Genomic DNA, 27,217 nt, shown 5'->3' on the forward strand with positions numbered 1-27,217 from the left:
ATATATATATATATATATATATATATATATATATATATATAGACTGCTCATTTACTCCTTCGGATAAAATTCAGTGATTTTGCCTACCTTCATCACCATCCAAACTTCATCGCAAGGTCATAGTTGTCTGGTACTAATCAGAATGATCTGAAATTTAGAGGGTGTATACATCTTAGTGAGACACACCTAATAAAAATATGAAAAAAATAATTCGTAAAATATAAATTGATAAAAATATCCCTGTAAATTTTCAGGAGTATTTTGGTCAATTTATATTTTGTAATTTTTTTTTTCATATTTTTATTAGGTGCGTCTCACTAAGATGTACACACGCTCTAAATTTAGATCATTATGATTGGTAAAAATAAAATGAAAATTGAAACACTACCACACCACTGTGACCGTACGATAAAGTTTGAATGGTGATGAGGGTAGGCGACACTGTTCATTTTCGCTTATAGGCGTTGGGAAGTTTATTTATATATATATATATATATATATATATATATATATATATATATATATATATATATATATATATATATATATATATATATATATATATATATATATATATATATGTGTGTGTGTGTGTGTGTGTGTGTGTGTGTGTGTGTGTGGAAATGCTAGCGTCGGCCAGTGGGCATATATCTACATATGAGCCCAATGACTTATATTAAATCTGGGTCGATCCGATGATCATTATTGCATTTCGTATTTGAATTTTATTATTATTTATATAAATCAAAATCATTTAAAATTCTGGGCATGTGTTATTTAAAAAATAGGAGAATCTAATAAAAATATCAAAAAAATATTTCGTGAGAAATAAATTGATCAAATTACCCTCGAAAGTTTTTAGGAGTATTGTGAATTATTGTTTTAATATTTTTATTAGTTGTGCATTAATAATAAGAATAGACATTTAAAATTTTACATAATTTGAATTTATAGAAAAATAATTAAAATTCAAATATAAAATGATGTCATGTCCGTTAGATTGGCTCAGATTGAATTTGAGCTAATAGACTCATATATAGTTATAGGCCTATATATATATATATATCCCCACTAGAACCCAAACTGCAGTTTGACGCACCTCTTGATTCTATACGGCATAGTTTATTTGATTTGGCTGTCACTATTATTTGATGCATTTCTTAATTGAGCACGTCCATCTCCACCATCTCTCGAGTCTCCAACAAAGGGCCATGCATCAATCCCATACAATTATTGTTCTAACTACTACTACAACTAAGCAGGTATATTTGAGCTTCTCTCTTCTCATGCAGTTGGAACACACCATGCCTGGGATTCGAACCCTGGCCCTAACTGACCCCGCATCTTTTTTTGGAGCCGACCACTCCAACCACCAAAAACCCTGGGAAGTTGCTTTAAAATGAGGCAAGATCGATGCATCCCCATTAAACATGACAATGCCACACGTATCCTTCTCCTATTTATAATTATGTCATTTGTAACATAGTATCAAGATTGGACTTGGTTGGGTGTTTTGATTGATCGAATTGTTGATTGGTATTTTGGTTGGTGTGGTTTCAAGTAAAAGTGGAGTTCGATTGAAAACCAGTCAAAATTGTTGACCGTGACGCCATGTTTGTAGGAGAAAAAAAGTTACGTGATAGGGAGTTTCCTATATTCACGAGATTAAAGTGAAGCCATTATTTTAAAAAAAAAAATTGTTTCATGCAGTCAGGACCTCATTTTTACATTTGTAGTCTTTAAAGGTATAAAGCATCCATCTTAAAGATTTATGTAAATAGGTAGTCCATCTTAAAACAATTGAAACTAACAATCCAAATATCTTTTTAATATAATTATTATATCTAATTTTCAAAATTTATTTATTTTTTCATATTCATAATCTCCATGTTATAAATTACATTCCTATTTTTCTTATTTTCTTTTTAAAAATTAATCGATTGTCAACCTGATTTTGATTGGACCAACCTTTCACCATATCGGTAATTCCACTAGTTCACTCTAGTAGGTGTTGCATTTTTTGAAAAAAACAGTAGGTGTCACAATTTTTTTTTTTTTTTCCCAATTCTTTTTTTGCTTCCTGATTTGTTGGTAGGTTAGCTGTAAATTGTAATATAAGCATTATTTCCTGTGAGAGAGAATGGGGTATCTGGTTTCCTTTCAATATGAAAGAAAGTAGACTTTAACCATCTTAGACACTTTTTCATAGGAAAAGTAACTTCACTCAATATTTACAATAAATTAGAAAACTTTTCGCCTCTAAAACATTTTAATGTACAATAAATTAAAATTTGAGACAGTAAAATAAACTTATTCATATAAAAACAAATTTATAAAACTTTACATGTGGCATCACTTATATATAAGAGATATCCTATTATCACTATTCTCAGCTGTTTGATTTGAATAAGTGGACGGGATAGCACAGGTCATAGTGTCCTGCGTAATGATGTTTTTTTATATTTTTACTTTTTTTTATTAATTTTGAAATCGCTTTTAGTAAAAATAGGGCATGCCCCCAGCTAATTGGGCAACACCTTGCAAAAATAAATATTACTATTTCTAATACAAAAAGATCAAAATACCCTTAGGAGTTCAACTATCTTGGAAGATGTATGCATGGTTCAAGTTTTAATGCAACATAATTATATAAAATAAAACATAAAAATAAAAATAAAAATAAAATATCATGAGCTATCCCATCAAGATCATAGGTTAAAAAATAACTTTGTAACATTTTGTCAACTCAAATCGTACAACAGAAAATCAGTCAAAATTTTCCGTTTAAAAAGAAGAAGACACTTTCAAGTATACGTGGTTTGTGTTTGTGACGAACTTTGGGATGTCATCAACGCTGTCGTCTAGAGAATGGGAATATGGAAGATGAAGCTTTGGCTAAAGAAAGAGTTGGCAAAGACCACCTAATCATCAACAGATTTTGAGCATTTGATTTCTTCACTGTAGTAAATTTCTAAGAGTTATATATGTAAGGACATAAAAAGCAGAATGGAAAATACAAAAATCTTCATTTTTTTTCTCGTAAATATTACGTGGAAGATTTGTTTACTAGCAACTTTTTTATTTTTTCCAGATTGCCACTTAGTATGATGTTACCAACATCGGACCGGTTCAAATTCTTTTTTTTTTTTTTTTTTTAAATTTTTTTTTTGTGAAGCTGTGGCCAGTTTGATGTCTCAAATATCGGACCAACAAGATTTAAGCTATATGAGGTCTTAAACCTCATTCTGGTCATTCTATTGCCACAATATAGCGGTCCAAGGTCTTCGACCTAGGACTACTTATTGGACTAAGCAGCCCAAGGTTCAATATATCGGACTGGCCCCAGAGTGAAAATTTTTTTTTTTTTTAAATTTTTTTTTTTTTAAACCAGTCTGGTATTGTTAACATCAGACCGAGGAGCAAACTGGGAAAAATAAAAAGGTCATGAGTCAACCAATGTTCCATGCAATATTTACGGAAAACAAAAATGGTCTCATGCATGTGCATGATTTTCATGTAGGACCCGGTTTCTATGTTGCCAAGCCCGCCTATGTAGAAATGCAGGCATCTTAATAAATATGTTTTTGAGATGGATTTTAAGACTTAATTTTTAAGTATATGTAATCTCTAATATGGAAATCATGAATATGAAAAAATAAATAAATTTAAAAACTAGAGATAATAATTCTAGTAAGAAAATATTTGGATAGTTGGTGTCCATAGTTTTAGATGGAACACCTACTTGCATCCATCTTTAAGATGGATGCTTTACACATTTTGGACCATATATGTAGAAATGCAGTCTAGCCAGTATGAAACAATTTTCCTTTCATATAAAAAAAAAGTTTATATAAGGTTGCAACCTTAAAATGTCGAATTAAATATGCACTTCAAAAATCCATAGGAGAATGTTGTTGTAATATTGAAAAACCCTCCTATTGATCATCTCGATATCAAGATGTATGAATATGAAAAAAAAAAAGATTTTGAGTCTCATAAATAGTACATCTTACAACACATTATCTAGACCATCCATTTTCAATATTTTCATATATTTATATATCTACTTAATTTTGACCATTTTTGAAGTTTAAAATTTTATAATTATATATAAAAATAGATTTTGAGATAATCTTAAGAATGTTTTACACCAAAATTACATGTTACTATAAAATTTGGAGGTGCGCCTTAATTGAATTGTTTAAGGTTGCAACCTTATAGAAACCACACCCTTCATATAACGTGCTCTTACATGTACTTCATTTTTTAAATAGGAATAGAATCCGAAATATTATGGGGCTGCTTTTCCACCCTACAAACATGGGAAAGTGGATATTTTCTAAGAAATCAACTTCGCGAGCAGAAGATTTCCTCAAAGACTATTTGTCCTTGTGACCAGGAGGACATAACCGGAATTGTCAGATATCGTCAGGACATAAAATATTGGCTTACTGAATTAATAAGTTTCCATTCCTCAGAGCCTGCACCAGAGATGGACTACACTGGAGCTCAACAAACCTGATAATGGCCTCCCTTTTTTATAATCAAACAGAGCAGTTACTCCTTATTCCTAACTGCTTTTCTCCATTAAGAAATCATGGACGAAACAGCTCCTATGACCTGTTCCAGATACAATATCAGAAAATACCCAACCTTTTTGCCTCCAGCTTTTCTTGGTTCTGTTCTCCTGATTTGAAAATAAAAAACTTGGGTCTTTCGAAGGTTTGAGACAATGGGATTTCTCTCACTGAACATGGGATTCTTGCTGTGCTTTCTGGTATTTGTTTCGGGATTTTTGAATGTGCATTGTGGGAATGGGAATTCATCTGTTGTCGAGGGTGAAGTCCTTATAAATGGAAGCTCTGTTATTGCTGAGACTGATGGAAGTTTTATCTGCGCTACAATGGACTGGTGGCCTCCAGAGAAATGTGATTATGGGACCTGTAGCTGGGACCATGCTTCTCTGCTCAATCTGGTGACCTCTCTCTCTCTGCAAATTTGAATGGGGAATCCTATGAAAAAAGAATATATTATGATTTGGGTTTTCCAAGAACAGGAAGATATTTACACATCTGTTATTGTTTAATTTGTAGGATCTCAACAATACCATCCTGCACAATGCTGTAAAAGGTATGTATTCCTACATTATATTTCACATTTTCCTTGTTTTCCTATATATTTATTGCGGTTCTTTATATGTTTCTAAGATTTTCTTTTGCTATGATCAGAGGGTAAAGTGATTGGCTTTTCGGATTAAATTGCAGCTTTTTCTCCTCTGAAAATTCGACTGGGGGGAACACTGCAAGATAAAGTCGTATATGAAATGAGAGGAGTGCCCTGTACTCCTAGTTCTTTTGTGAAGAATGCTTCAGAGATGTTTGGTTTTACTCAGGGCTGCTTGCCTATCAAAAGATGGGACGAGCTTAATTATTTCTTCAAGAAATCAGGGTGAGAAACCTTTGCTTACAATCCAATCAAAGGAATCTTCAGTTGAAATTATTCAAATTCGATTTTATTTTTTTTAGAGAGAGAGAGAGGTTTGAAATAGCTTGATGCGGTTGGGGGGTCTTTTTCGTTTTAGAGGTGTGACACTCGTGCCTCTCTGCTTGTGAATTTGAACATTTGAACCTCAAGAACACTGATACAGTTTTTGCATTACCACTTTATTGCAACAACTCTCTGGATTCTATTCAGTCTAGGAGTCTAGATTCTCTCTCTCTCTCTCTCTCTCTAAAAATCATGATTAGAAGTGGCCAGTTGTCTCAGTTCTCACTTTTTGTTTCGTTGGATTCCTGGCAGATTCACTACCCTCTCAAAATTGTTTGACCATTAAATGTCAGTTATTTATAATTAGACTGCTTTTACCTTTTGTTTGAATTCTTCCAACTCCAAGACCCGCCCACTCTCACTTTTTCTCTCTCTCACACATACACACACAAAACACACGCGCATACATCTCTAAGGGGGTAGCTCATGTAACCATTCTTGGTGTTGTTTCTTCAGAGCCAGGGTTTATTTTGGACTGAATGCGCTCAATGGCAGAGTGCCATTACCGGACGGTTCGCTAGGAGGACCATGGAATTCAACAAATGCTGTTGGGCTCATTCGCTACACTGTCAATCGTGGTTACACAGCCATCCGGGGATGGGAGCTCGGTGAGCTGCACACTACCCCCTTTATATGACCTTAAAAATTCATCTGTTTTTAACATCTCCCCAACTTGGAAGAAGAAAATTTACAGAGTACTAATCAATGCTAATTGTGATTGTAAACGAGTGTGCACAAAAACACACACACATACACACAAAAGAAGTCCTCACCCCAACCAACTAGTGGTTCTCCTGAAGCAGTTGGGTGCCTAATAAGTCAATGTTGGAAAACCGTTGGTGAAATTTCACGATTACTAACTAAATGAAGAACGAGAACTGTATTTTTCTTACACTCTTTGAAATTGTTTAATCTCAATATTTGCAGGAAATGAACTTAGTGGAAGGGGGATTGGAGCTAGTATTAATGCAGATCAATATGCAGCAGATGTGATATCATTACATACAATTGTGCAAGATATCTACAAAGGTTTCAAATCCAAGCCATTAGTAGCAGCACCAGGGGGCTTCTTTGATGCCAGCTGGTTTGGTGAACTTGTTGCTAAAACAGAACCCAATTTTCTAGATGTCATCACTCACCATATATACAATCTTGGTCCAGGTACTAAAATTTAACTGCATACTGGCCTTTGATTTATGTTACCTCTCAAGTTTAAAACTCTCTCTCTCTCTCTCTCTCTCTAGGTGTGGATGATCATTTAGTGGAGAAGATTCTCGATCCTTCCTACCTTGATGGAGAGGCCAACACGTTCCGTAGTCTACAGAGTTTGCTACACAGCTCTAACACAAGCACCAAGGCATGGGTTGGAGAAGCTGGGGGGGCTTACAACAGTGGGCACAATCTCGTCACAAATGCTTTTGTTTTCAGCTTCTGGTAAGAACATAGTTCTTGCCAATGGTTCTGTTTATACAACTGCTTTCTGATATCAACATCATCCATAAACTAACTACTATCATCACAACCATCTAAGACAAATTAATTTAAACAGAGTAAAATGTGCCTGTAATTATAACCGTTAGGCTCATTACGTTTACAGGTACTTGGATCAGCTTGGAATGGCTTCGAATTTCAACACCAAGACTTACTGTAGGCAGAGCTTGATTGGTGGAAACTATGGCCTCCTCAATACAACCACTTATGAACCAAACCCTGACTATTACAGGCTAGATTCTAATCCCCCAGTTCATCCAAATGAGCTGTAATTCAGTTTTAACCTCTGTAGGTCAGATTGATATGGATAAGATTACCAAGAGTCATAAGAGTGTTTCTTTTAGATGCTATATGTTACTGATGGCCCGTGTATTGTTGCAGTGCGCTTCTTTGGCACCGACTGATGGGAACAAGAGTCCTCTCAACGAATTTCACGGCGAAAAGCAAAATTCGGGCATATGCACACTGTGCAAAAAGAACAGTGAGTAAAGATTTGAATGACTGTATGCACACAAATTAAGAAAACCCGTCTTCGCATAACCACTGGAGTTTAGCCTGATCTATCCTCGTTCCATTTTGCACAGAAGGGGATCACCCTACTCTTGATTAACCTCGACGGCAACACTACAGTGAATGCCCGTGTCACTATGGACTCTGCCATTATTAATAGCTCCAAACATCAAAACATGTTCCCTCATACAAACTTCAATAGGATGCCGCGAAAGCAAAGAGCAACTGAAATAATAAGGGAGGAGTATCATCTCACTGCAAAGGATGGAGACCTACATAGCCAAACCATGCTTCTCAATGGAAAAATACTAGGTGTAAACCAACAAGGTAAGATACCTCGTATGGAACCAATAAGAGTAAATTCCTCAGAACCCATAGTTGTTGCTCCGTTTTCCATTGTGTTTGTGCACATGCCTCTTATACATGCCCCTGTTTGTGGGTGAGTGTAATTTGTCTCTTAAAAAGATTTTTCATTCAATTTACAATTGTAGCAAATTAAATGTAGCTTTCATATCATTTCCCATTTGTTGTAAGCTTTAACAAATGTAAAATAAATGTATGAAAATTGATCTATAGTGAGTGATTTGATTTATAAAGGATTCTATCCATTATCCAACATGAACATGTCTCATGACTTGTTAGACATGGTAGCTAGTCTTGTTATGGGGAATTTTCATCTCACCTGTCTATGGGGAATTTTCATCTTTCTCTCTCTCTCTCTCTTTCTCTCTCCATTTAGAATTTGCTGCAAATACATATCCGTAATGGGAAAAGTTTATATAAGGTTGCAACCTTAAAATGTAGAACTACAGATGCATCTCAAAAATCCATTGGAAAAGATTGTTTGAATATTGAAAAACCCTCTAATTGATCATCTCGACGTTGAGATGAATGACTATGAAAAAAAAAGGATTTTGAATCCCAGAAATGATGCACTTTACAATACATTATCTAGACCGTCCATTTTCAAAATTTTCATATGTTTGTAGATCTAATTGATTTTAATCATTTTTGGAGTTTAAAATTTTATAATTAGATATGAAAATAGATTTTGAGATGATCTTAAAAATATTTTTACATCAAAATTATATGCTATGATAAAATTTGGAAGTGCACCTTAAATGGATTGTTTAAGGTTGCAACCTTATGGAAACCACGCCCATCCATAATTTGATTATATACTTCACTTTTCATAAATGATTGCAAAGGCAAACTTAAAAGGAAACAAAAAAGTGAGAAAACAAAATATCATAATTTCCTTTTGCAGTATACTTATAAAAATTGTAATATAAATAAAGAGTAATGATCCTATGAGACCCTTCCACATCTATGTGTGTAGGATCTCAAAAGATCCCCATTAAATTTGACACATCTTTAGAAAAATTATCACATGGATGTGAGACTTGACTCTTCTAAAGATTTGTGTTAAATTTAATGGGATCCTACATACATAGGTATGGGAAGATCTCATAGTATTATTACTCATAAATAAAATATAGGAGATGCTAGCCTTTCTTCTTTTTGTCTTTTCTTTTTTTTTGGTTTTGGGGAAAATCATTTTTTTTGTAATACATTGGTCATTTCTATTTTTCTTTTCAGATTTTTAACATTTTTTTCTTAAAGATTTTAGGGGGTTTTTGGTGAAGGGCAAGAGGGTGCCTCACCATAAACTGAGGTCAAGTTACTTGGCCGAAACCGAGTGGACCCAGCCAAGTCACGGAACTTGTGATAATCTCTACCAAAGGGTTCCACAACAAGTTGAACCTTTTGTTCAGTGTATGGCTGAAAGATGGGGTCCCTATCTTCACCACTTATTTGTTATTCAATCCAGGGCAATTATAATATGAGAAGAACAATGAAAAAAAGGAGGAGAATTGGATATTCAATCCAGGGAAATTATAATATGAGAAGAAAAATGAAAAAAAAGAAGAAGAATTGGATAGAGAAAACCAAGAAACATTAATCATCAATTCTTCACTAACATTCAACAGGTTAACATTCACAAGCAACTATGACGGCATATTCAATTATATAAAGAGAATCCTAATCCACATGATATGGAGATGCAGAAAACAACAGAGCACAGGACAGGCAATGGGATGGCAGGTCAAGAAATCGAACCTAGCAACAAGATAAAAGGACAAATTGCTAGACTCATCAATTTTGGGGAAAATGAAGGAACCACAGAGAGAGAGACAGGAGGGGGGTTTTACATCAACTCAATTTTTTTTTCCTATAGGTTTTCTTTTTTGCAATGGGGTAAAGATCAGATGTCCATATCAAATAGATAATCAAATTCAAGAAAAAAGGCTACCATGAATAGGTTGAGGCAATATGAGACAGTATTTGTCGATTCATGCATGGACACATTTAGGAATTGGCTCTGGATTTGTTTTTTTTTTTTGGCTGTGTTCTGATCGGATCTGGTGCACCCAAAACTTATTTCTTCAACATTATATCACGCGAGGCTCCTGGATATTAGATAAAGCATAAGATACACTAGTGGTTTATGCTATATGGTATACTAAGACATGCATTGTTATAAGTTATAACCAATTCTTGGAGGTCGAGATTAACAATATCTTCTTGACCATCTCTCATAACAAGAACTGTGAATCTCCACCATCCATCACTGGGAAGAACGGTGGATCCTCACATCGTGGTATAGCATATACCATACTCCACTTGCGTATTGGTATTAGTGGTGACAAACTACCACATGGCTCATAAATGATCAACCACAATTGAAAATTCCTCAATAGTCACCAGAAATTTCCCAAAGTACAACAAATATTTCGATAAAACATAGGGAAATTTATAGAAAAATAATATTTTATTTTTCAAATTAAAATAATCCCCTATCTTTCATATTTTACGCACAAGTCACATTTTTTAGTGCATAGTTTATTTCAATTTTAATGTTTTTCATATATATTGAATAAAACTCAAATTCGGGACGTGCATATTTCTCACCATCATGTTGCCATTAAAAATACAAAAAATTTAAAATAAAAAATGAAAGATAAAATTACTAAATACCCATGGATACTAAAGGGGTATTTTGGTATTTCCATTATCAATTTATTTTTTATTTTTATAAACACGTGATAGTAATACCTTAAATTTGAGCTTAATTCAATGTATATATGCTCTCAAAAAGTGAGACATGAGACTTCTTGTATATATGGGACATGAAACTTCCTTAAATTTCAAAATCATAATGGGATTCTCATGTAAATTTCCCTAAGACGTACTATTATTATGTTGAAAACTCTACAATACATCTGTCAAGTCTGAAGTAACTAATGTTCATATACGTGAAAAATCCAGCAAAAATACCATGAAATTTTTCAAAAAGGAAAAAATTTGAATCTACACTACCATCTTTTTCCTTTTACAATCTTTTCTGAAAAATCATTTTATGCTTGAACTTTAATACGATATTGACAGGAAAAATTATGTAGAAAGTATTACAAAGAACAAAAAAAAAAAAAAATGCAAAAAAATTTAAAAAATAATTTACACAAAATATTATTCTTCTTTCTTTGCTATCTTATTTTCAGTTTTTCCTTCTATTTTATATTTTTCTACAAAATCCAGAAAATACAAATATTGAATAGTTTCTACGAAATTATATCAACCATGAGTTCTTAGGAAGTAAGATCAATCACTGTATTCACATTAATAAACCCCTTTACTTTTTCTGGTCAGGCACTTGAACACCTTGACATTAAATGTGGCTTTCACAACCCAAACTACCAGGCCAAGGACCTATCCTTTTGGTGTGTTACAACTGTGTTATAACGCTACCTCAAATGACCAGAAAATCAAACCCTTCAGTATATAGTTATATTTTGCATATCTAAGTTAGTTTCTCCAGAACCTTTTCTTTCTTTATCACTAAAATCTTCAACATTATGTTTTCACTTTGTTTCAATCTCACAAATTAATGTTTACCAATAGAACACCTAAAAACAATACCAAAAACTTATCTCATACCAGGATGCATGTTCTACACATGCTATACATTTAGCGTGCCATGGTCGTGAGGATTTGCATGGGCAGATCCAGTTCACAATCCTTTACATGGATATAATCCAAAAGCCTGTCCACTTGAACACAAAAATTGCAAATTATAACTACAAATATGCACAAAAAGGATTGTTGCAACTATAGAACAGTTCTCACTATAAGTATACTCCAGTTAACGCAACACAATATACTAATAGTAACAATAATGCAAAATAAAATTCACCTTACCTTGAGGAAAATTGCATATAACAAAAGTTACAAAAACCAAATGCATAGCTAGTGGAGAAGCTAAAGCTTTTGGGGGTGTCTTGGAGAAGGCTCGTATGAGAGAACGCAGATAAGTCATTCTGTAAGTGTATCAAAAGAATGACGCTGCTTAAAGGCAGGTGGTTCACTGCCATAGAAGTACTAAAACTATTAGAATGATCAATACATGTTGACATATTCCCTCTCCCAAAAGAATAAGTTGAATTTGGTACTAAGCTAAATCCCAAACATAAAATCTAGGGATCCTGTGAAGCTCAATCTTCATGGGAAAAGCTTTGAGGTTTGCTGCTGGCAAAAACTAACCAAACAACTGTACCAGTCAAGTAGAAAAAGATGGATGGTGCAAACAGTGCCAACTGCAAAAAGGAAAATTCAGTATCAACACTTACAGCAACTCAGACATGCGGAAGGAAAAGAAATGAGGTTTTAATATTAGATCAAGAGAAAAAACTTCCATGATATGGGAGAACCCTACATTGTCTTAAATTTGTACACTTACACTCCATGACTGCGTAAGATCTAGAAGATAACCAGTGAGGGCAACACCAATGATTCCTGGCACTGCTCCAACTGTGTTAGTAATACCCTGTGATAGCCAGATGTATCTCTTAGGTATTCAAATATACAAAATGAATATCCTCATGTAAACAAATATTTATGCAGAAATTCAAATTAAAAAAATTAAAGCCAATAAAGCAGAACAAATAACCAACAACCAACCACAAAACAAATATAGAGAGAAATAAATTCAAAAGAGAACTAAGGAAGATGGTAACCACAAGATGGAAGTGAGAAAACGATGACTAATTCACACTCCTTGTTGAACATTCAGCCCAATATCACAGCTACAAAGAGAATCTCAACCACTATCATGGGACACAAACCTCTCTCTCTTCCCCTGCACTGTTCTATCCCAATTCACAACTGAGATCTTCAAAAGCATACTCTAAGAGAAAGTATCATCTATTTATAGGTATTCCTAGATAGACTCCTTGAGGGTCCAAAAAAGGTTTCCATTCTCAACTTCATAGAATTCCGTACATTTTTTAATTGAAGGTTTTAAGGGTAGGAGCACTTCCACTTTCCGAGTTGGCTATTAACCCAGGAAAGAGCGAATCCTTCAATTCCACTTCCATGATACCTCCTTGTCCAAGCATTGCTTCATACAAACCTCACTCCATAATCCTGAAGCCAAAAACATGATTTATTTTATTTTATATAGAATATTAAAATAATGTCAGTGGGGCGTGCCTCTCTTTGTCTTGAGATCCCTAATCTAATCAGGAAAATATTACATGCTTTTTAATTGAGGCACCCAACTCTAAAACTTTCGGAAATCACGTGGGTTCTCAAGTTGTAAGCATGGGACACAAACCTCACTCCCTTCCTCTGTCCTCATCTATCTAAATCACAAATGGGTTCTTCAAAAGCATGCTCTAAGAGGAAGTATCTACGTCCTATTTATAGAGAGTCCTTGAGGTTCTAGGAATCGAGATTCCAACATCTTTGGAATCGAGATTCAAACCAGATTGAAATCAAGTTTCATAGCAGTTTGGATTCGAGTTTCGAATCATCTGGCAATCAAGATTTGATACCCCCTTATAATCAAGCATCAAGCAAACACCGGAATAGATAGTGACAGATTTAGAAGTTAATAAGAGAGCTTACATATTGCGTGAATTGAAAATAACACAAATGGATTACGATTACAAAGATTTTGATAGTAAATGAAAGCTGAAGATTACTTATTTGCATGTAATTAAAAAATAAAATACAATGCCTTCGATACATGACCTTCATTACACACTAACAGGAATATTGCCCAGGGAGAAAGGGGGAGGAAGATGATGGAGACACTCTATGCAGGTCTAGGGGAAGGCTTGCTTGGGAGACAATCATCTAGTCTCCAAAACCTCAAATGTGAACTATGGGATACAATAAATATTTGAACTATGGAAGACACTTGTCTCCAATCAAGTTTCCAAATAACTTAAATTCAAAACCATAAATATTTGAACAAAATCCAAAAGTCACAGATTTGTGCATCTAAAACTCTAGCATTTTATTTTGAGGTATTACAATTCCAAAAAAAAAAAAAAAATGAGATCGAGATTCCATGAGGGTAGAACCAAGATTTGATGTTTCATTAACTTGTGGTTTCTTGCATCTACGAACTGCGGTGATGTTCAGGAATTTGGATTCGAAAACCATCGAATCAAGTATCATTACATGTGGATCCAGATTCAACAAGTGAAGAATTGAGATTCAATAAATGTAGAATACGGAATCAATAAATAATGAAAGCGAGATTCTTTAAGTGTTGGAATTGAGATTCCTAAATAAGCAATAAAGATTCATGACTTCACGAAAACACGTTCATGAAGATTCCTTGTCCGAATTGCGGAATCGAAGTTCCTTGGTTGAGATATTCTGGTGAATTTGGGCCTTGTCCTTTTTGGCCTTTGCTCATCACACAGATAGCCCAATCACTTGGCTACTATGGCATAGATGGTCACAAAGACGGCCATGTGGCATCTTAACTGGGCTAACCACAATGCTGTACCACGATTCCTCCTAAGAAGACCTAAACCACATCCTCCCAAAGGGTTTCACACAACAGTTTCAAAGCATGTGACCTACTACACAACCATCTCGTTTGGCACATTGGTCCTTGAAATACTTGTCCTCCCACCCGGCATCCTCATAATTGGAGCATGTCCATGTGCTCTTTCATTTATATATGCCATTTACATGCAGATGAAAAATTAAGGCCAGCTACACAAATCCCAACAAGTCAACCTATGTAATTTGGACACGCATGTCCATGGTTTTGTATGTATCAACACACCAAAGAGATGAGACCCACGTCTCATACTTTCAAATCGCAAACACTTCTTAACCTTTCTAATTGCACTGTCATGATGGAAGTCTCTCTCTAATAGTATATGGAAATACTATGTCTAAGAAACAAAATTTGGAAATATCCATGTCAGACACTGACACACGTATTTCAGTCTTTGAAACAAAGTCATCAAAAAATTCCCAAGAAGAAAAACACACATAATTTTAAAATTTCTTATATCATTTTTATAATTGTTTTTGTTTATTTTCTCGACAACTTCAATCCATGATAGTATTGATTCATATGGTTTAGGCAAGACTTGTTTTAGGCTGAGTAAAGAAAGTTCTAAACATTAGTTACATGGACATCAACATTATCAGGATCGGACTAGTTACCCAAACTTTGAGGGAATTGCTTCAGTCAAAAAAGGTCTGACTGACAGGCGAATCGGTTTGACTAAACTTTAAAATATATAAAAAAATATGAATAATACTTTAAAAATAAGTAATGTATTATAAATAGACATTGCCCAACTTGGTTTTGCCGGTCGAAACCAGCCAGTTGGATCTGTCAAAATTCGTCAAACACTAGTTTTGGCAAATTTTTACCAATCCCGGTTTTTACTTCGGACAAACTCAATCTAGGCACCACCACACCAGTAGACCATCCCAGTTTGCTCTAGTCTTGATAACTCTAATAGATAAGTGGAAATTTCAATTTACAAACAATACATCAAGTAAAGTCCTAAAGAAAAAAGAAACAGTATTAGGTTACATTGCAGTAGCATCCATTTCAACCAAATATCCAAAAGGTTACAATCAATGAAAGGTTACAATTTCAACAAATTAGGCCATAACACAACTTTTTTGTCTCAACCTACCCAGAACATGTTTCCAAATATACCTATGAAAATATGTTAGCAAATTGCTTTTCACAGTGTAGCAAGCTTTGAGTAGATTCAAATCCATATTCAGAAAATGATAAAACGACACTCTTCTATTTCATCCACAAAATATGCCAACTTTCCCTTAATGATTGTCTCATTGCCTTCAAATGACCTATTTCATAAAATTAATCAACTTTAAAGAATATGTTTACATACCAAAAGTATACTTGCATAGTTTGGAGAAATATCTTGATGGGTACAATATAATCCTGCAGTGACACAGCAAGAAATCAGTGTGATCACTTGCACATGTAACTGAATTATGAATCATACAAATAGATAGATTGAAGAAAGTACCTGATAGGGCAAAACTTGAGAGGGCTAAACCAGTGGTTAGGCATGCAACAATTTCCCAAGGAGGCAAGCCTAAATCTGAAGAGGCAAGAGTCATAGACAAGGCAGGGGACAAGAAGGCAATGGTTTGACAAATTTTTCTTACCTGCAACCAAAGGTATAAAATGATTAGAACTTAAGAGATCCCCTCATGAATAAAGACGTTCTAATTTAGGCGCCTGTAAAGAATATTAGTTTACTATGGTAACAATGCAATTTCTACATAATGAATAACCCTAATACATGGATTCTAAACTAGAATAAAGACTTCGGCTTTTTCCTCTAAATGCAGGGCAAGATCGAGTTACATACATCATTGCTAAATCCAAAAAATTTGTAATCTGGCATTATGTCTCTGCTTTATTGCCCCTACTGTACTTCTTTTATTAACAAATTCTATTCTCTGTCAGCTTTTATTTGTTTTCCTTTTATATTTCTTTGGAATTTAAGTACAAAGGAAATACCATGTTTTCTCCCAGTCAGGTCTTAGGCAGAATAAATGCAATGCAAAACTGATGAATTTTTGCACCTTCAACATTAGAAATTATAGCAGACAACTTCCGTAACCACCTTGCTAATTATAGTACATTGATAAATGAGAAGACCTAGTTAAGTAGGAAAAGAAATAAGTTCTATGGTTATGAGGAATGATACAACCATCCAGGATCAACGTAGCTGCTCAAGGCTCTCAATTTATACACATAAACATTTGCATTAGGGTAAAATTATCTTTTGGAAGTGCAAAGATGTAAGACATTTCAGTTGGATTCTAGTCCATAACCCGGAACCTATGCAATCATTCAGATGAACAGTTCATGTAATTGATGAAGGCAGAAACAACAGATGGTTCAAAATCGCACCTGTTGTAGCATATGGCGTCATAACTTGCACAGTTCATGTTAATTGATGAAGGCAGAAACAACACAAAATAGACAATCGAATGGAGAATCAAAGTATCACACCATGTTCCAGTCAAAGCCTTATTAGTTTATCTTCGAACACATTTCATCTCTTACTCCTCACCATAGGGATAATGCATGTAAATTTCGTAGTGCTTCTAATCATGTCTTCCATAACATGAACTGCCATTGCCTCCACGATAAACAATTCGATTGTACTATTAGCTTTTATGTCACTTCTTTAAAAAGGGCTGCAAAATTGTTATCGAAGTCAATAACAGTGATAAACAAAAATACTTTGTGAACTGTTAAAAGACCTTATTTCTCTTCTATTTTAACTTAATAGGACCTACCCCAGTAGCAACGCGCCACAGCCCAATTGCGGTAAAAAATAGGCAAGGGTTCCCTTGACATTCTAGATGAGCACATGTAAAGAAGCTAGTCCAAGATAGTAGGATTCGTCTAGCCACATGGAATGTAGGGACGCTTACGGGTAAGAGTATGGAGTTAGTAGATTCAATGAGACGAATGAGAGTAAACATAGCATGTCTACATGAAACTAAATGGAAAAAAGAAAAAGCTAAAGAAATATATGGGTATAAACTTTAGTATACAAGAAAGGATAATAATAGAAATGACAAGCATAATAGTAAACAAAGATTTAAAAGATAAAGTAGTTAATGTCAAAAGAATAGGTGATAGGCTCCTATCAATTAAACTTGTATTAGGGGAAGAGATAATTAACATACTTAGTGCTTATGCATTACAAGTAGGATTAGATGATAGAATTAAATAACAATAGATGATAGAATTAAGTAACAATTTTGGGAGGATATGGATAGAATAGTCCAAGACATACCAAATGGAGAGAGGACCTTTTTAGGAGGGGACTTAAATGGTCGTGTAGGGAAGGATAGAAGAGGATATGAAGAGGTACATGGGTGATATGGGTTTGTGGAAAGAAATAAAATGGGTGAGGCTATTTTAGATTTTTCTGTGGCCTACGACTTAGCAATAGGAAACAATTACTTTAAAGAGAGCGATCAACATTTAATAACCTATAACTTCCCTCAAAAAAAAAAACATTTAATAACCTATAATAGTGGATCACATAAAAGCCAGCTAGACTTCTTCCTAATTAAAAAGGTAGATCAACCATCATGTAAAGACTACAAAGTTATTCTAGGAGAAAGAGGACTACCCAACATAGGCTCGTGGTTTTGGAAATCTGAATAAAGACTTGGAAAAGAAGGGGTGAAATTAATAAGTGTACAAGAACTAGGTGGTGGAATTTAAAAAATTGAGAAAATAGACTTATTTAGGAATAAATTAATCCAAAAAAGAAAATGGAACTCTGAACATGAGGTCAATGTTATGTAGAATGAGATGGCTGATTGTATTAAGAAGTGGTAAAAGAATTTTTTAACAGAATCTAGAGGGAAAAGAAATTCCGATAAGGATGCTTGGTGGTGGAGTGATGAGGTTCAAAAGACCATTAGCAAAAAACGATCATGTTATAGAACTAAGCAGTGTAATAGAAATGGTCAAAACTTAGAAGAATATAAAAATGTTAAACAAATAGTAAGGCTAAACTTAAGACATGATAATTTATACAGTAAATTGGGGACAAGAAAAGGTGAAAAAGATGTCTTCAAATAAAAAAAAATGAGAGAAAAATGTAGCGATCTAGACCACATTAAATGTATTAAGAGTGAAGATCAAACGGTATTGGTGAGGGATGAAGAGATCAACGAAAGGTGAAGAGCTTATTTTCAAAACTTATTAAATGACAAATACAATGAGAACATAGCAGTAGAAGGAACCGTCAACATATATGAGGGCGGAGGTCATATATATATTCTCAGAATTAAGGTATCGGAAGTGAAAAAAGCTTTGAAAAGGATGAAGATAGGAAAGGCTTTAGGACCAGATGGTATCTTGATAGAGGTTTGGACTAGATGGTATCCCGATAGAGGTTTGGACCAGATGGTATCTCGAATCCCGATAGAGGTTGGAAGTACATGGGGGAAATTGGCAATGATTGGCTAACCAGGTTGTTCAACAAGGTGTTGAGAACAAAGAAAAAGCAAGACAAATAGAAGAAAAATATTATGGCACCTATTTACAAAAGCAAAGGAGACATACAAAATTGTGCGAACTAACAAGGGATCAAACTTATGAGTCACACTATAAAACTTTGGGAGAGAGTGATTGACTAAGGCATGAAACGAGTGTATCAAAAAACCAAAATTCAGTTTCATGCTAGGGAGGGCCAACAATCGAGGCTATTTTCTTACTTAGGCAACTGATTGAGAAGTTTAGGGCGAAGGTAAAAGACTTCCACATGGTCTTTACTGATCTAGAGAAAGCTTATGATACAGTTCCTTAAGATTTGATTTGATGGGTGTTGAAAAAGAAATGAGTCTCTAGACACTACATCGACTTGGTAAGAGATAAGAACGATAAAACGTTAACTAGTGTACAAACAATTAGTGAAGAGACGAGTGAGTTTTCAGTAACGATAGGTCTACATCAGGGATCAACATTGAGCTTATACCTCTTTCTCTTAGTCATGGACGACTTAACTAGGCACCTACAAGATGAGGTACTGTTGTGCATGTTGTTCACAAATGACATTTTTTATCGATGAGACCCAAAACGGTGTCAACACAAGCTTAGAACTTTAGAGGGATGCTCTAAAATCTAAAGGTTTGAAAATTAGCCGAATTGATATAAATTATATGCAATGCAAGTTTAGTAATAATAGGAGTAGAGACGAGGAGATAGTTAAGATGGATAGCTAAAAAATACCAAAAAGAGCGTATTTTCGATATCTTCGATTGATAATCCAGGAAAATACAAAGATTGAGAAAGATGTCACGCATAGAATTAGAGCTAGGGGAGCAAAGTGGAGATGTGCAACCAGATTTTTATGTGATCGCCGCATACCAATGAAGCTAAAAGGCCAGTTCTATAGGACAGCTGTGAAACCAGCGTTAATCTATGGGGCTGGAATGTTGGACAGTCAAAAAACAATATACCCATAGAATGAGTGTAGCGGAGATGAGGATGTTGGGATGGATGAGTAGCAAAAAAAGAAGGGAAAGAATTCGAAATGAATACATTTGAGAAAATTTAGGTGTGGCACCGATAGATGATAAGATGAGAGAAACTAGACATAGGTGGGTAGCCATGTGTGGCAAACCTAGTACAACACCTGTTAGGGGGTGCGAGTTAGATCAAGTTGAAGGTCAAAAAGTGCAAAAGGTAGGCCCAAAAAGACATGGTAGGAAGTAGTGAGAAAAGATATGGGGACTTATGGCCTCACTGAAGGTATGATCCTTAATAGAGCAGAATGGGAGACCATGATTCATTAGACGACCGCAATTAGTTGCGAAAAGGCTTTGATGATGATGATAATGAGAACCTACACATCCTATTTCCAATTTCTATATGCAGTTTTTCCCTTTCTCTAGTTTCATTAATATAAAATGGCTCTGAGAGGTGCATGATACCAATTTTTTGGACTCTCTCTTGAGTGTATTTTTAGTCATAATACAAGACAAAGTACACTTAGATAAATTAGCAAACAAACCCGGGCGCGTAATAAGGAAGATGGGTATTGGACGAATGCCAAGCCTATGCATCTAGGTAGATGTTGAGTCACTACACAACACTAATGGACTTGATTCTTGAAATATATTTGCAAGGCATACTCCAAGCATAATAACGACGTACGGTCAACCTAGGACTCATTATATGAAGGCCCTTATATGCCTTAAGAGTCCTGGTCATCAATCAATCCATATACCTCGGTTAACTACCAAAGATAGCAAAGGGTATCAAGCCATCTCAATTTGAGACAAGCTCTGGGTCATGTATTCCCAAGGCTACAATATGCCTTTTCATATGATATTGAAAGAGTTTGGATACAGTATGATATGCTTTTGAACCCATCGTCAGTCAAATATGTGCGCATCTTGGTTAACGACCGGTCATAAAAGATTGAGCCGACCATCTTGATTTGAGACAAGCTCTAGGGCATATATCCCCAAGGCTACTATATGCCTTTCCACATGATATTCGAAGAGTTTGGATACGGTAAGGTACAACTTCAAATCCGTCATCTGTGGCCATAAAAACTGTGCAAAAGCCTGGCCCCCGCTGCATGATTTCTCTCAAGATATGGAGAGCTTATCCACAGGTTATTGAATATTTATTGATGGTGGTTACATGGAGAAGTAAGAAACCAAATGTCATGGCTAGATCTAGTGCAGAGACCGAATATAGAGCAACAACACATACTACATGTAAATTGATGTGGCTGAAAACATTAACACAGGACATAGGGTTTACTATTGTTGAGCCTACGAAGATGTATTATGCTAATGAAACAACTACTATAGCCAGCAATCAAGTGTTTCATGAGAGAATGGAACATATCGAAGTACATTGTCATTTTATTCGAGAGAAGGCCACTAGTAAGCAAGTGTCTACTCTGCCTGTGAAATCTAAAGATTAGCTGAAGAACATCTTCACCAATCTTTTTCAAACAATTTGTTCCAGGCTGGGCATGGACATCTATGTTCTAACTTGATGCGGAGTTTCAAAAGTCTTATTTCTCTTTTATTTTAAGTTAACAGGACCTATATGTCCTATTTTCAGTTTGTATGGGCAGTTGTTCCCTTTCTCCATTTTTATTAATTTAAAACTAATTTAAGAGGTGTGAAAACCAAATTTTTTGGACTCACGTCACTCTCCCTCCCTCGCCCTCTTTCTTTTTCATCTTTCCCTCTCCCGTCTCTAAGATAAACAAATTGTCATGTTCATGGTTTTAAAATGCGGCCGCATCGGCCCCATCATGCGGTATGCAGTGGGCACCGCATCAAAATTGACAGCATATGCACTTTTGAGCTATGCGGCCGCATATGCGCCGCATAGTAGCCGCATCCCGCATCACACCTTCAATTTTGCCCCTCGTGGAGGGGCAAAATGGTCTTTTTGACCATCCAAAATGGGGGAAACTGTTTGGGGGATATTAAACCCCCAAAACGATGATTTCCAGCCACTTTTGTGGTTTTTTTTGCATCAAATTGAGGGAAAAAAAAAATTTGGCGGAAATTTATTTTTCATTCAAAATTGACTCTCAAAATGGATGATTGTATTAAGTTATTAACTATTAACTCTTCTTGAGCTTGACTTTTGGTTTGTAATATCAATATTTTTTGCTTATGGTTGTTGATGGTTGTGTTTTTGTGCTTATGGTTGTGCTTATGGTGCAAATTTGTGCTTATGGTTGTTGATTGTTGAATGTTTTATAAAGCTAGTTTCAAGTTTCTAGTTTCTATCAGGGGATAGTAGATAACTGGATACAAATTCTCCGACAGCTAATAATTTTGAAGTTAATCATTAAACTAAAATACCTACTATCACATATATCACCTCCATATTTTTTTCTATCCATTAACCTAATTTTTTAGATTTTTTTAAAAAAATTTACAATTATTGACCGCATCGTCGCGATGCACCCGCATCCGGGCCGCATCGGCCCCCCCACCGCTTTTGGCCACATCCCGCATTTTAAAACACTGGTCATGTTGAAACATGTAACTACATATCTAGTGTTTCACGTTTGAAAGTATATATGAGGGTTATTCTCATCATTCTTCCTGTTGGATATGTTTTGGGCAGTTACACTTCATTCAGCTATTCTTCCTACTGCAAATCTGCTCGCATGGAGACCTACCACCACAGCCCTTCAAAAGGATAATATGTCATTCTTCATGCAAAACATAAATCTACAGAACAATAAATGAGTGTAAAATGCCCCATTATTCAGTCATGAACATCAACTAGGATTTATGCCATCCACTTATTTAGTAAAGAAAGGACTAAGTGAAAACCGTGAAATAAGAACAATATCAAAACAGAAAATATGAATGAAGGACAAGACTAACATGTTGATAAACATTTATAATCTTGGCAGAGGGAAAGACCAGAATGGGCAGAGGGGAACTTATTTCTTACTGTAGTTGTTTCAACTCCGTTAGAGATCAAGTTGTCTGCAAATGGTGCTGCAATGCTGGTCACAATAATTGAAGCTAAAGGAGGAAGGACCGATACCTGCAGCACTAGATTTATATCTAACATGAGCAACATATTTAGAAAACTCCAGGTCCCTAGTAAAAATTCAAAAATATAATCCATTAAGTCCTCAAAAAAATAAAAACAGAAACACTATTAATAACTCTATTCAGGAATATGGTAATCAGTAACAAGGAAATTCTTGGGATTCAAAGCATAGAAAATCATCGATACCAAAAAATATAATCTTATCAACTTAATGCAATCATTTGGAATAATTGATTTTCTAGAGATAATAGACAATATATAAAATAATGTCCATCTTCCATTGCATAATAGAGACTTTTAATTCCCAACTTTCAGTTATTCAGAATCAAATTTTCTCTCAAGTCATCTCTAACATGTTAATGGCGCATCAGATGTCTTATTTACAGATTAGTTGCGAGTTTAAGAATGCATATTTATCATTTCATGAAGACTGAGTAGTTTCACCCTGTTCTGCTATCACAAACATTCTAAACTGAGTAACCATATCCAGGACTTACCCATGCTGCTTCTGTCAAATTCAAATCCAACTCCTCACTGCATGTAAATAAACAATGGATTTAGCATCTCATGACCGAAAATAAAACAAGGATAAAAATCAGAGTCACAATGGTCCAGCTGCATTTAACCTATTCGCGCTAATTAGAAGTCACCCTGCTCCAAAAGATATAAATATCATAAAAGTAGTATTTATCCAACTCCCCGGAAATCGTTATGCTTTTACACTTGGACAAAATTTGTCAGATTATGCTCTGAATGAAATGCTCCCTTTATTAATGCCAAGTCTAAAAGGAAACATAAAGAATAAACTCGTACTTAACATTACTTTCGGGAAGTTCAACCTACCTAAAATAAGTAGGGAGCCAGGAGAGACAAGTATAGTGGCCCCAACTCCCACAAAAGTGTACATATATCATAGCCCATACAGCTGGGCTTTTGAAAAATGCCTTCCATGGTACGTCCTGGGAGATGGTTAATTTCTTAGATAACGACTTACAAACATAAAGAGAGTAATATGAATAATAAGAAAAATCAATTTCTTGTAGTAATATGATATCCTAGAATCTGAACTGAAACCTCAATAAAGATATAAAGTTTTGAACTCCTAGGAATTTGCATATGTGAAGTTTATATGATTCACTTATCATACATCTAAAGTATTGGCAGACTATTATTGTAGCACTATGCAGCGGTTTCAAACCTGGAATTAGGTTTTGAATAAGCCTCCAGTAAACTAATTTGGAAAGGCCAAATTGGGTGATTTGGATTTCAGCAGAATCAGGGAAATAATAATAAAATAATAAAAATGGGCGAGAATCGGGCGATTCCAGGGACCATTGACCGGGATGCCACCGAGCTCAATGCAGATCCAGATCGCCATTTTTTAAAACATCAGTACTACCCATTAAAAGGCTTGTGGATCTATTTGCCTTTTAAGTTCATCAAACATGCAAGTGAGTCCCAAATTGGTTAGATCTATAGATTCATTCATTTCAATATTCAATAACTTTAGTGTTTAAGAACTTGTTGTCTTGGGTTTCCATGCGTAACTTACAGCTTAAAAGCTCAACTTAGTACTGTAGAAGTCGGGAAATGCCAAAGTTTTGCCCTAATCATTTCTTTATTTGTATTGTTTCGTAGTATGAGGGTGTTTAGTCGTTGTTATTCTTTTGTATACACCCACTATGCGAGCAATCAAAATAAAGAGAAAATGACCTAATGAGGATGATGATTCTTCCTCTTATTTGATACTGCAGTTTTACTATGGCATCAGAACAAGAATCCTAAACAAGAAAAGGTAAAACCTGACCCTGGTACGACAAACCTGAAATTTCAGGCTACCAACAGAACCAAGGGAGAGAGGAATTTAATATTTCATCCAGTTCAAAAAGTCATGAGTAAACTGGTACTTAATATTTCAGTGAGTTCAAAATCCCATGTAAACTGAAACTTGTGCCAAATCTATGCACAGTGAAATTCAGGGCTTTTTCTCCTTGTTAGTACGAGATTTTGACAAACTGAGGCAACCTAAGTTTATACGCCAAAGAAGCCTAATTTTGGTGGGTCTTTTGGGCATTTTTGTTTGCACATGTGAGGGGGCCATGCACTTGTCCGAATGGGCAGATCTGATTCACCTCATCACACTCATCGACCCCCAAAAGTTTCATAAAAATTATAGTTAGCTACAAGAAGAAATACATATTTCCTTTAGGTTGGGCAACAAGGCCTAAAACATGTCCTCTGCTCAATTCACATGTGGAGGACACATGCATGAAAAAGCTGGTCGCAAAAATTTGTTGGATCTACTAACTGTTCAAATTTCATAGTGATCTAGTTCTACTACTTACAGAGAATTGATTCCATCATTGTTACTTCTTATGTTGAAAATCCATGGTAAACCATTCCAGAATTAAAGATTTGTTCTTCTAATAATGTCAATCGACAGTAATTCATATGCACTTAACACTTTAAAAACAGTAACTGGGGCCATCTTATTTCAATTACTAAATTCAATAAAATACATACTACAGGGTGTCATTCCATCTACTTAAATTTTTGTCTCTCAGATTTTGAACAATGGTATCCCTGTAGCAACTACCCATCCTATTGCATCCGCCTGCCCCCCACCCCCCAAACAAAAAAAACCACAAAACACCCACATATACACGCAAAGCCCCGGGTCCAATCTCTCACAAGCCCAGCAATATCAAGTTTGAAGAATCACCAAGAATCTATGTTGAGAACATGGGAGAAGGCATCATATCGGATCAATTGGAGAATCCATATTATAAGAATACAGCTATGAGGTTAGATGTTAAATCTATCTCCCTTGGTTCCAATTTGTCGTATCTCATCTACTAAGGAACTTGATAAAACATAGGGGACATCACTAGAATTTTGATACCATGATACAGCTATGAGGTTAGATGGTAAAACTATCTCGGTTCCAATTTGTGTGTCTCTCAGCTACTAAGGAACCTGAGAGGACATAGGGGACATCACTAGAATTTTGATACCATGGAAAAATAAAAAAACATTAAAATGCTTTCTGGCCTTGTATATCTGTGGAAATACAAGTACAAAAGCATCCTTTTAAAAAGAAATGACGAGAAAAAGGTACACTTACATACAAAGTAATTGACGTATAATGAGGCATGCATAACAGTATACATTCCTTCACATGGGACTAACTCTTTCCTTGACCCAGCTTCTAACAATCCCAGCTCAATCTCTATAAATATCTCTATACATATAAGCTTTATTGAAGAAATAAAATGTGAAACCTTCCCCATGCAGACCTGGTGGATTTACTTTATTTCATTAAAAAGAAAATAAAATAACTAGTGGATTTACTTGTAACCGATATACTATATGTATTCATACCTTAAGCGATGAACCCAATTCCCTCATAGAAGTGGCCAATGACTGTTTACCAGGAAGAGCTGTCAATGTGTTGCTAGAAGCATCCCAAGACTTTCCTGCAAATTAAACAGAAGGCATTCAAATTTTATCTAACCAACTACTGGTGCTCATGTTTAAAGGTGGCCGACTTAAAGAGAACTGAAAAGTTAGAGCCGAGTCAGAAACAAGGAACATTAATCATATATGATAAAGATCATGAGCTACAGTGGAACAGAATCACATATCTTTCTGGTGTCTAACAGAAGATTTTCATTAGAGGCATTGTCTCAACAAAATTACATAATGTATTATACAAGGTAACTAAAGGATCAATAACCATAGGATTTTGGTTCCCCTTCCTAACAAAGCAAGCTCCCAATGTCGTTGACGGTACATTGTCCCTCTTGTTCACCTGGCACATTTTCCCTAATTTCTTTACATTTTGCTTAGAAATGTCTAATATCTAACAACTATATATTGCTGCAAAGATCTCCCCCCCCCCCTTTTTTATTTCCTCCTCCGTCTACCATCCCTCCTCCTCTATCATGATTCTCATTGCCATTGGTTTTTTAATTTGTCATTTTACACCGTTTCCCTGCTGTCTTGTATCTTGCCCTATTCCTTCCTTTTTACCCCTCCTTTCCTCATTTTTAAAAGGCTTTTGAGGAAGAAATTTTGCATGAAGAAACTCAACCTCTCTCTTTCTCTCACACCCACCACTAGTGGTCCACTACTCCCAATGTCTCTTTTTCTGTTCATATCTTCATTTCTCCTAATTGGTCTAAGAAGGGTGGGAACCTTAAACTTTCCCTTAACCCG

The 27,217-nt window shown here is 35.2% G+C and overlaps 2 protein-coding genes and 1 long non-coding RNA gene across 26 annotated transcripts in view; 1 reads left to right on the top strand and 2 right to left on the bottom strand.

The window, feature by feature from the left end:
* The first annotated feature begins 4,542 nt into the window (after positions 1–4,542).
* Positions 4,543–8,164, top strand: LOC18442559 (heparanase-like protein 3). 2 transcript variants are annotated; one of them, XM_006852774.4, is made up of 9 exons: positions 4,543–4,975; positions 5,094–5,130; positions 5,265–5,448; positions 6,004–6,155; positions 6,475–6,708; positions 6,792–6,981; positions 7,145–7,270; positions 7,420–7,519; positions 7,623–8,164. In XM_006852774.4, the coding sequence occupies exons 1-9, from the start codon at positions 4,733–4,735 to the stop codon at positions 7,989–7,991; spliced, it is 1,635 nt and encodes a 544-aa protein (XP_006852836.3). In that variant the 5' UTR covers positions 4,543–4,732; the 3' UTR covers positions 7,992–8,164. The 2 variants fall into 2 exon arrangements, with proteins under 2 accessions (XP_006852836.3, XP_020528192.1); XM_020672533.2 differs by having other exon boundaries at positions 7,626–8,164.
* On the bottom strand, positions 7,075–8,015 carry LOC148779249 (uncharacterized). The gene is made up of 2 exons (XR_016047536.1): positions 7,885–8,015; positions 7,075–7,773 (listed from the first exon to the last, which is right to left on the bottom strand). It is a non-coding gene; the product is annotated as an uncharacterized LOC148779249 (long non-coding RNA).
* Positions 8,165–11,522: 3,358 nt separating the features above from the next.
* Positions 11,523–27,217, bottom strand: part of PHT4;5 (phosphate transporter 4;5) — a 31,021-nt gene continuing 15,326 nt past the window's right edge. For 4 of the 23 annotated variants that reach the window (XR_016047526.1, XM_006852775.4, XM_088855760.1 and 1 more), the window contains 8 exons: positions 26,381–26,475; positions 23,843–23,958; positions 23,497–23,533; positions 22,895–22,990; positions 15,933–16,074; positions 15,792–15,844; positions 12,347–12,433; positions 11,710–12,203 (listed from right to left, as the gene is read on the bottom strand). Coding sequence is in view for 3 of the 23 variants with exons in the window: in XM_006852775.4 (XP_006852837.1) it covers positions 12,102–12,203; positions 12,347–12,433; positions 15,792–15,844; positions 15,933–16,074; positions 22,895–22,990; positions 23,497–23,533; positions 23,843–23,958; positions 26,381–26,475 (728 nt within the window). In the remaining 20 variants the exon portion in view is untranslated. Of the gene's footprint in view, positions 11,661–11,709; positions 12,204–12,346; positions 12,434–15,791; positions 15,845–15,932; positions 16,075–16,826; positions 17,119–22,894; positions 22,999–23,496; positions 23,534–23,842; positions 23,959–26,380; positions 26,476–27,217 lie in introns of those variants that run through there. The other 19 variants (XR_016047527.1, XR_002282355.2, XR_016047531.1 and 16 more) reach the window with 12 other exon arrangements.

The sequence above is a fragment of the Amborella trichopoda genome, chromosome 13, assembly GCF_054954075.1.
Source record: "Amborella trichopoda isolate Santa Cruz 75 chromosome 13, AtrichopodaSantaCruz75HAP2 v2.0, whole genome shotgun sequence".
Classification (NCBI taxonomy): Eukaryota; Viridiplantae; Streptophyta; class Magnoliopsida; order Amborellales; family Amborellaceae; genus Amborella; species Amborella trichopoda.

Excerpts from the sequence above, each read along its gene's own strand:
- LOC18442559 (XM_006852774.4), top strand. The coding sequence starts at position 4,733 with ATGGGATTTCTCTCACTGAACATGGGATTCTTGCTGTGCTTTCTGGTA. Across the intron at positions 6,156-6,474 it reads CATCCGGGGATGGGAGCTCG|GAAATGAACTTAGTGGAAGG; the intron begins GTGAGCTGCACA and ends CAATATTTGCAG. Across the intron at positions 7,271-7,419 it reads CCAAACCCTGACTATTACAG|TGCGCTTCTTTGGCACCGAC; the intron begins GCTAGATTCTAA and ends GTATTGTTGCAG.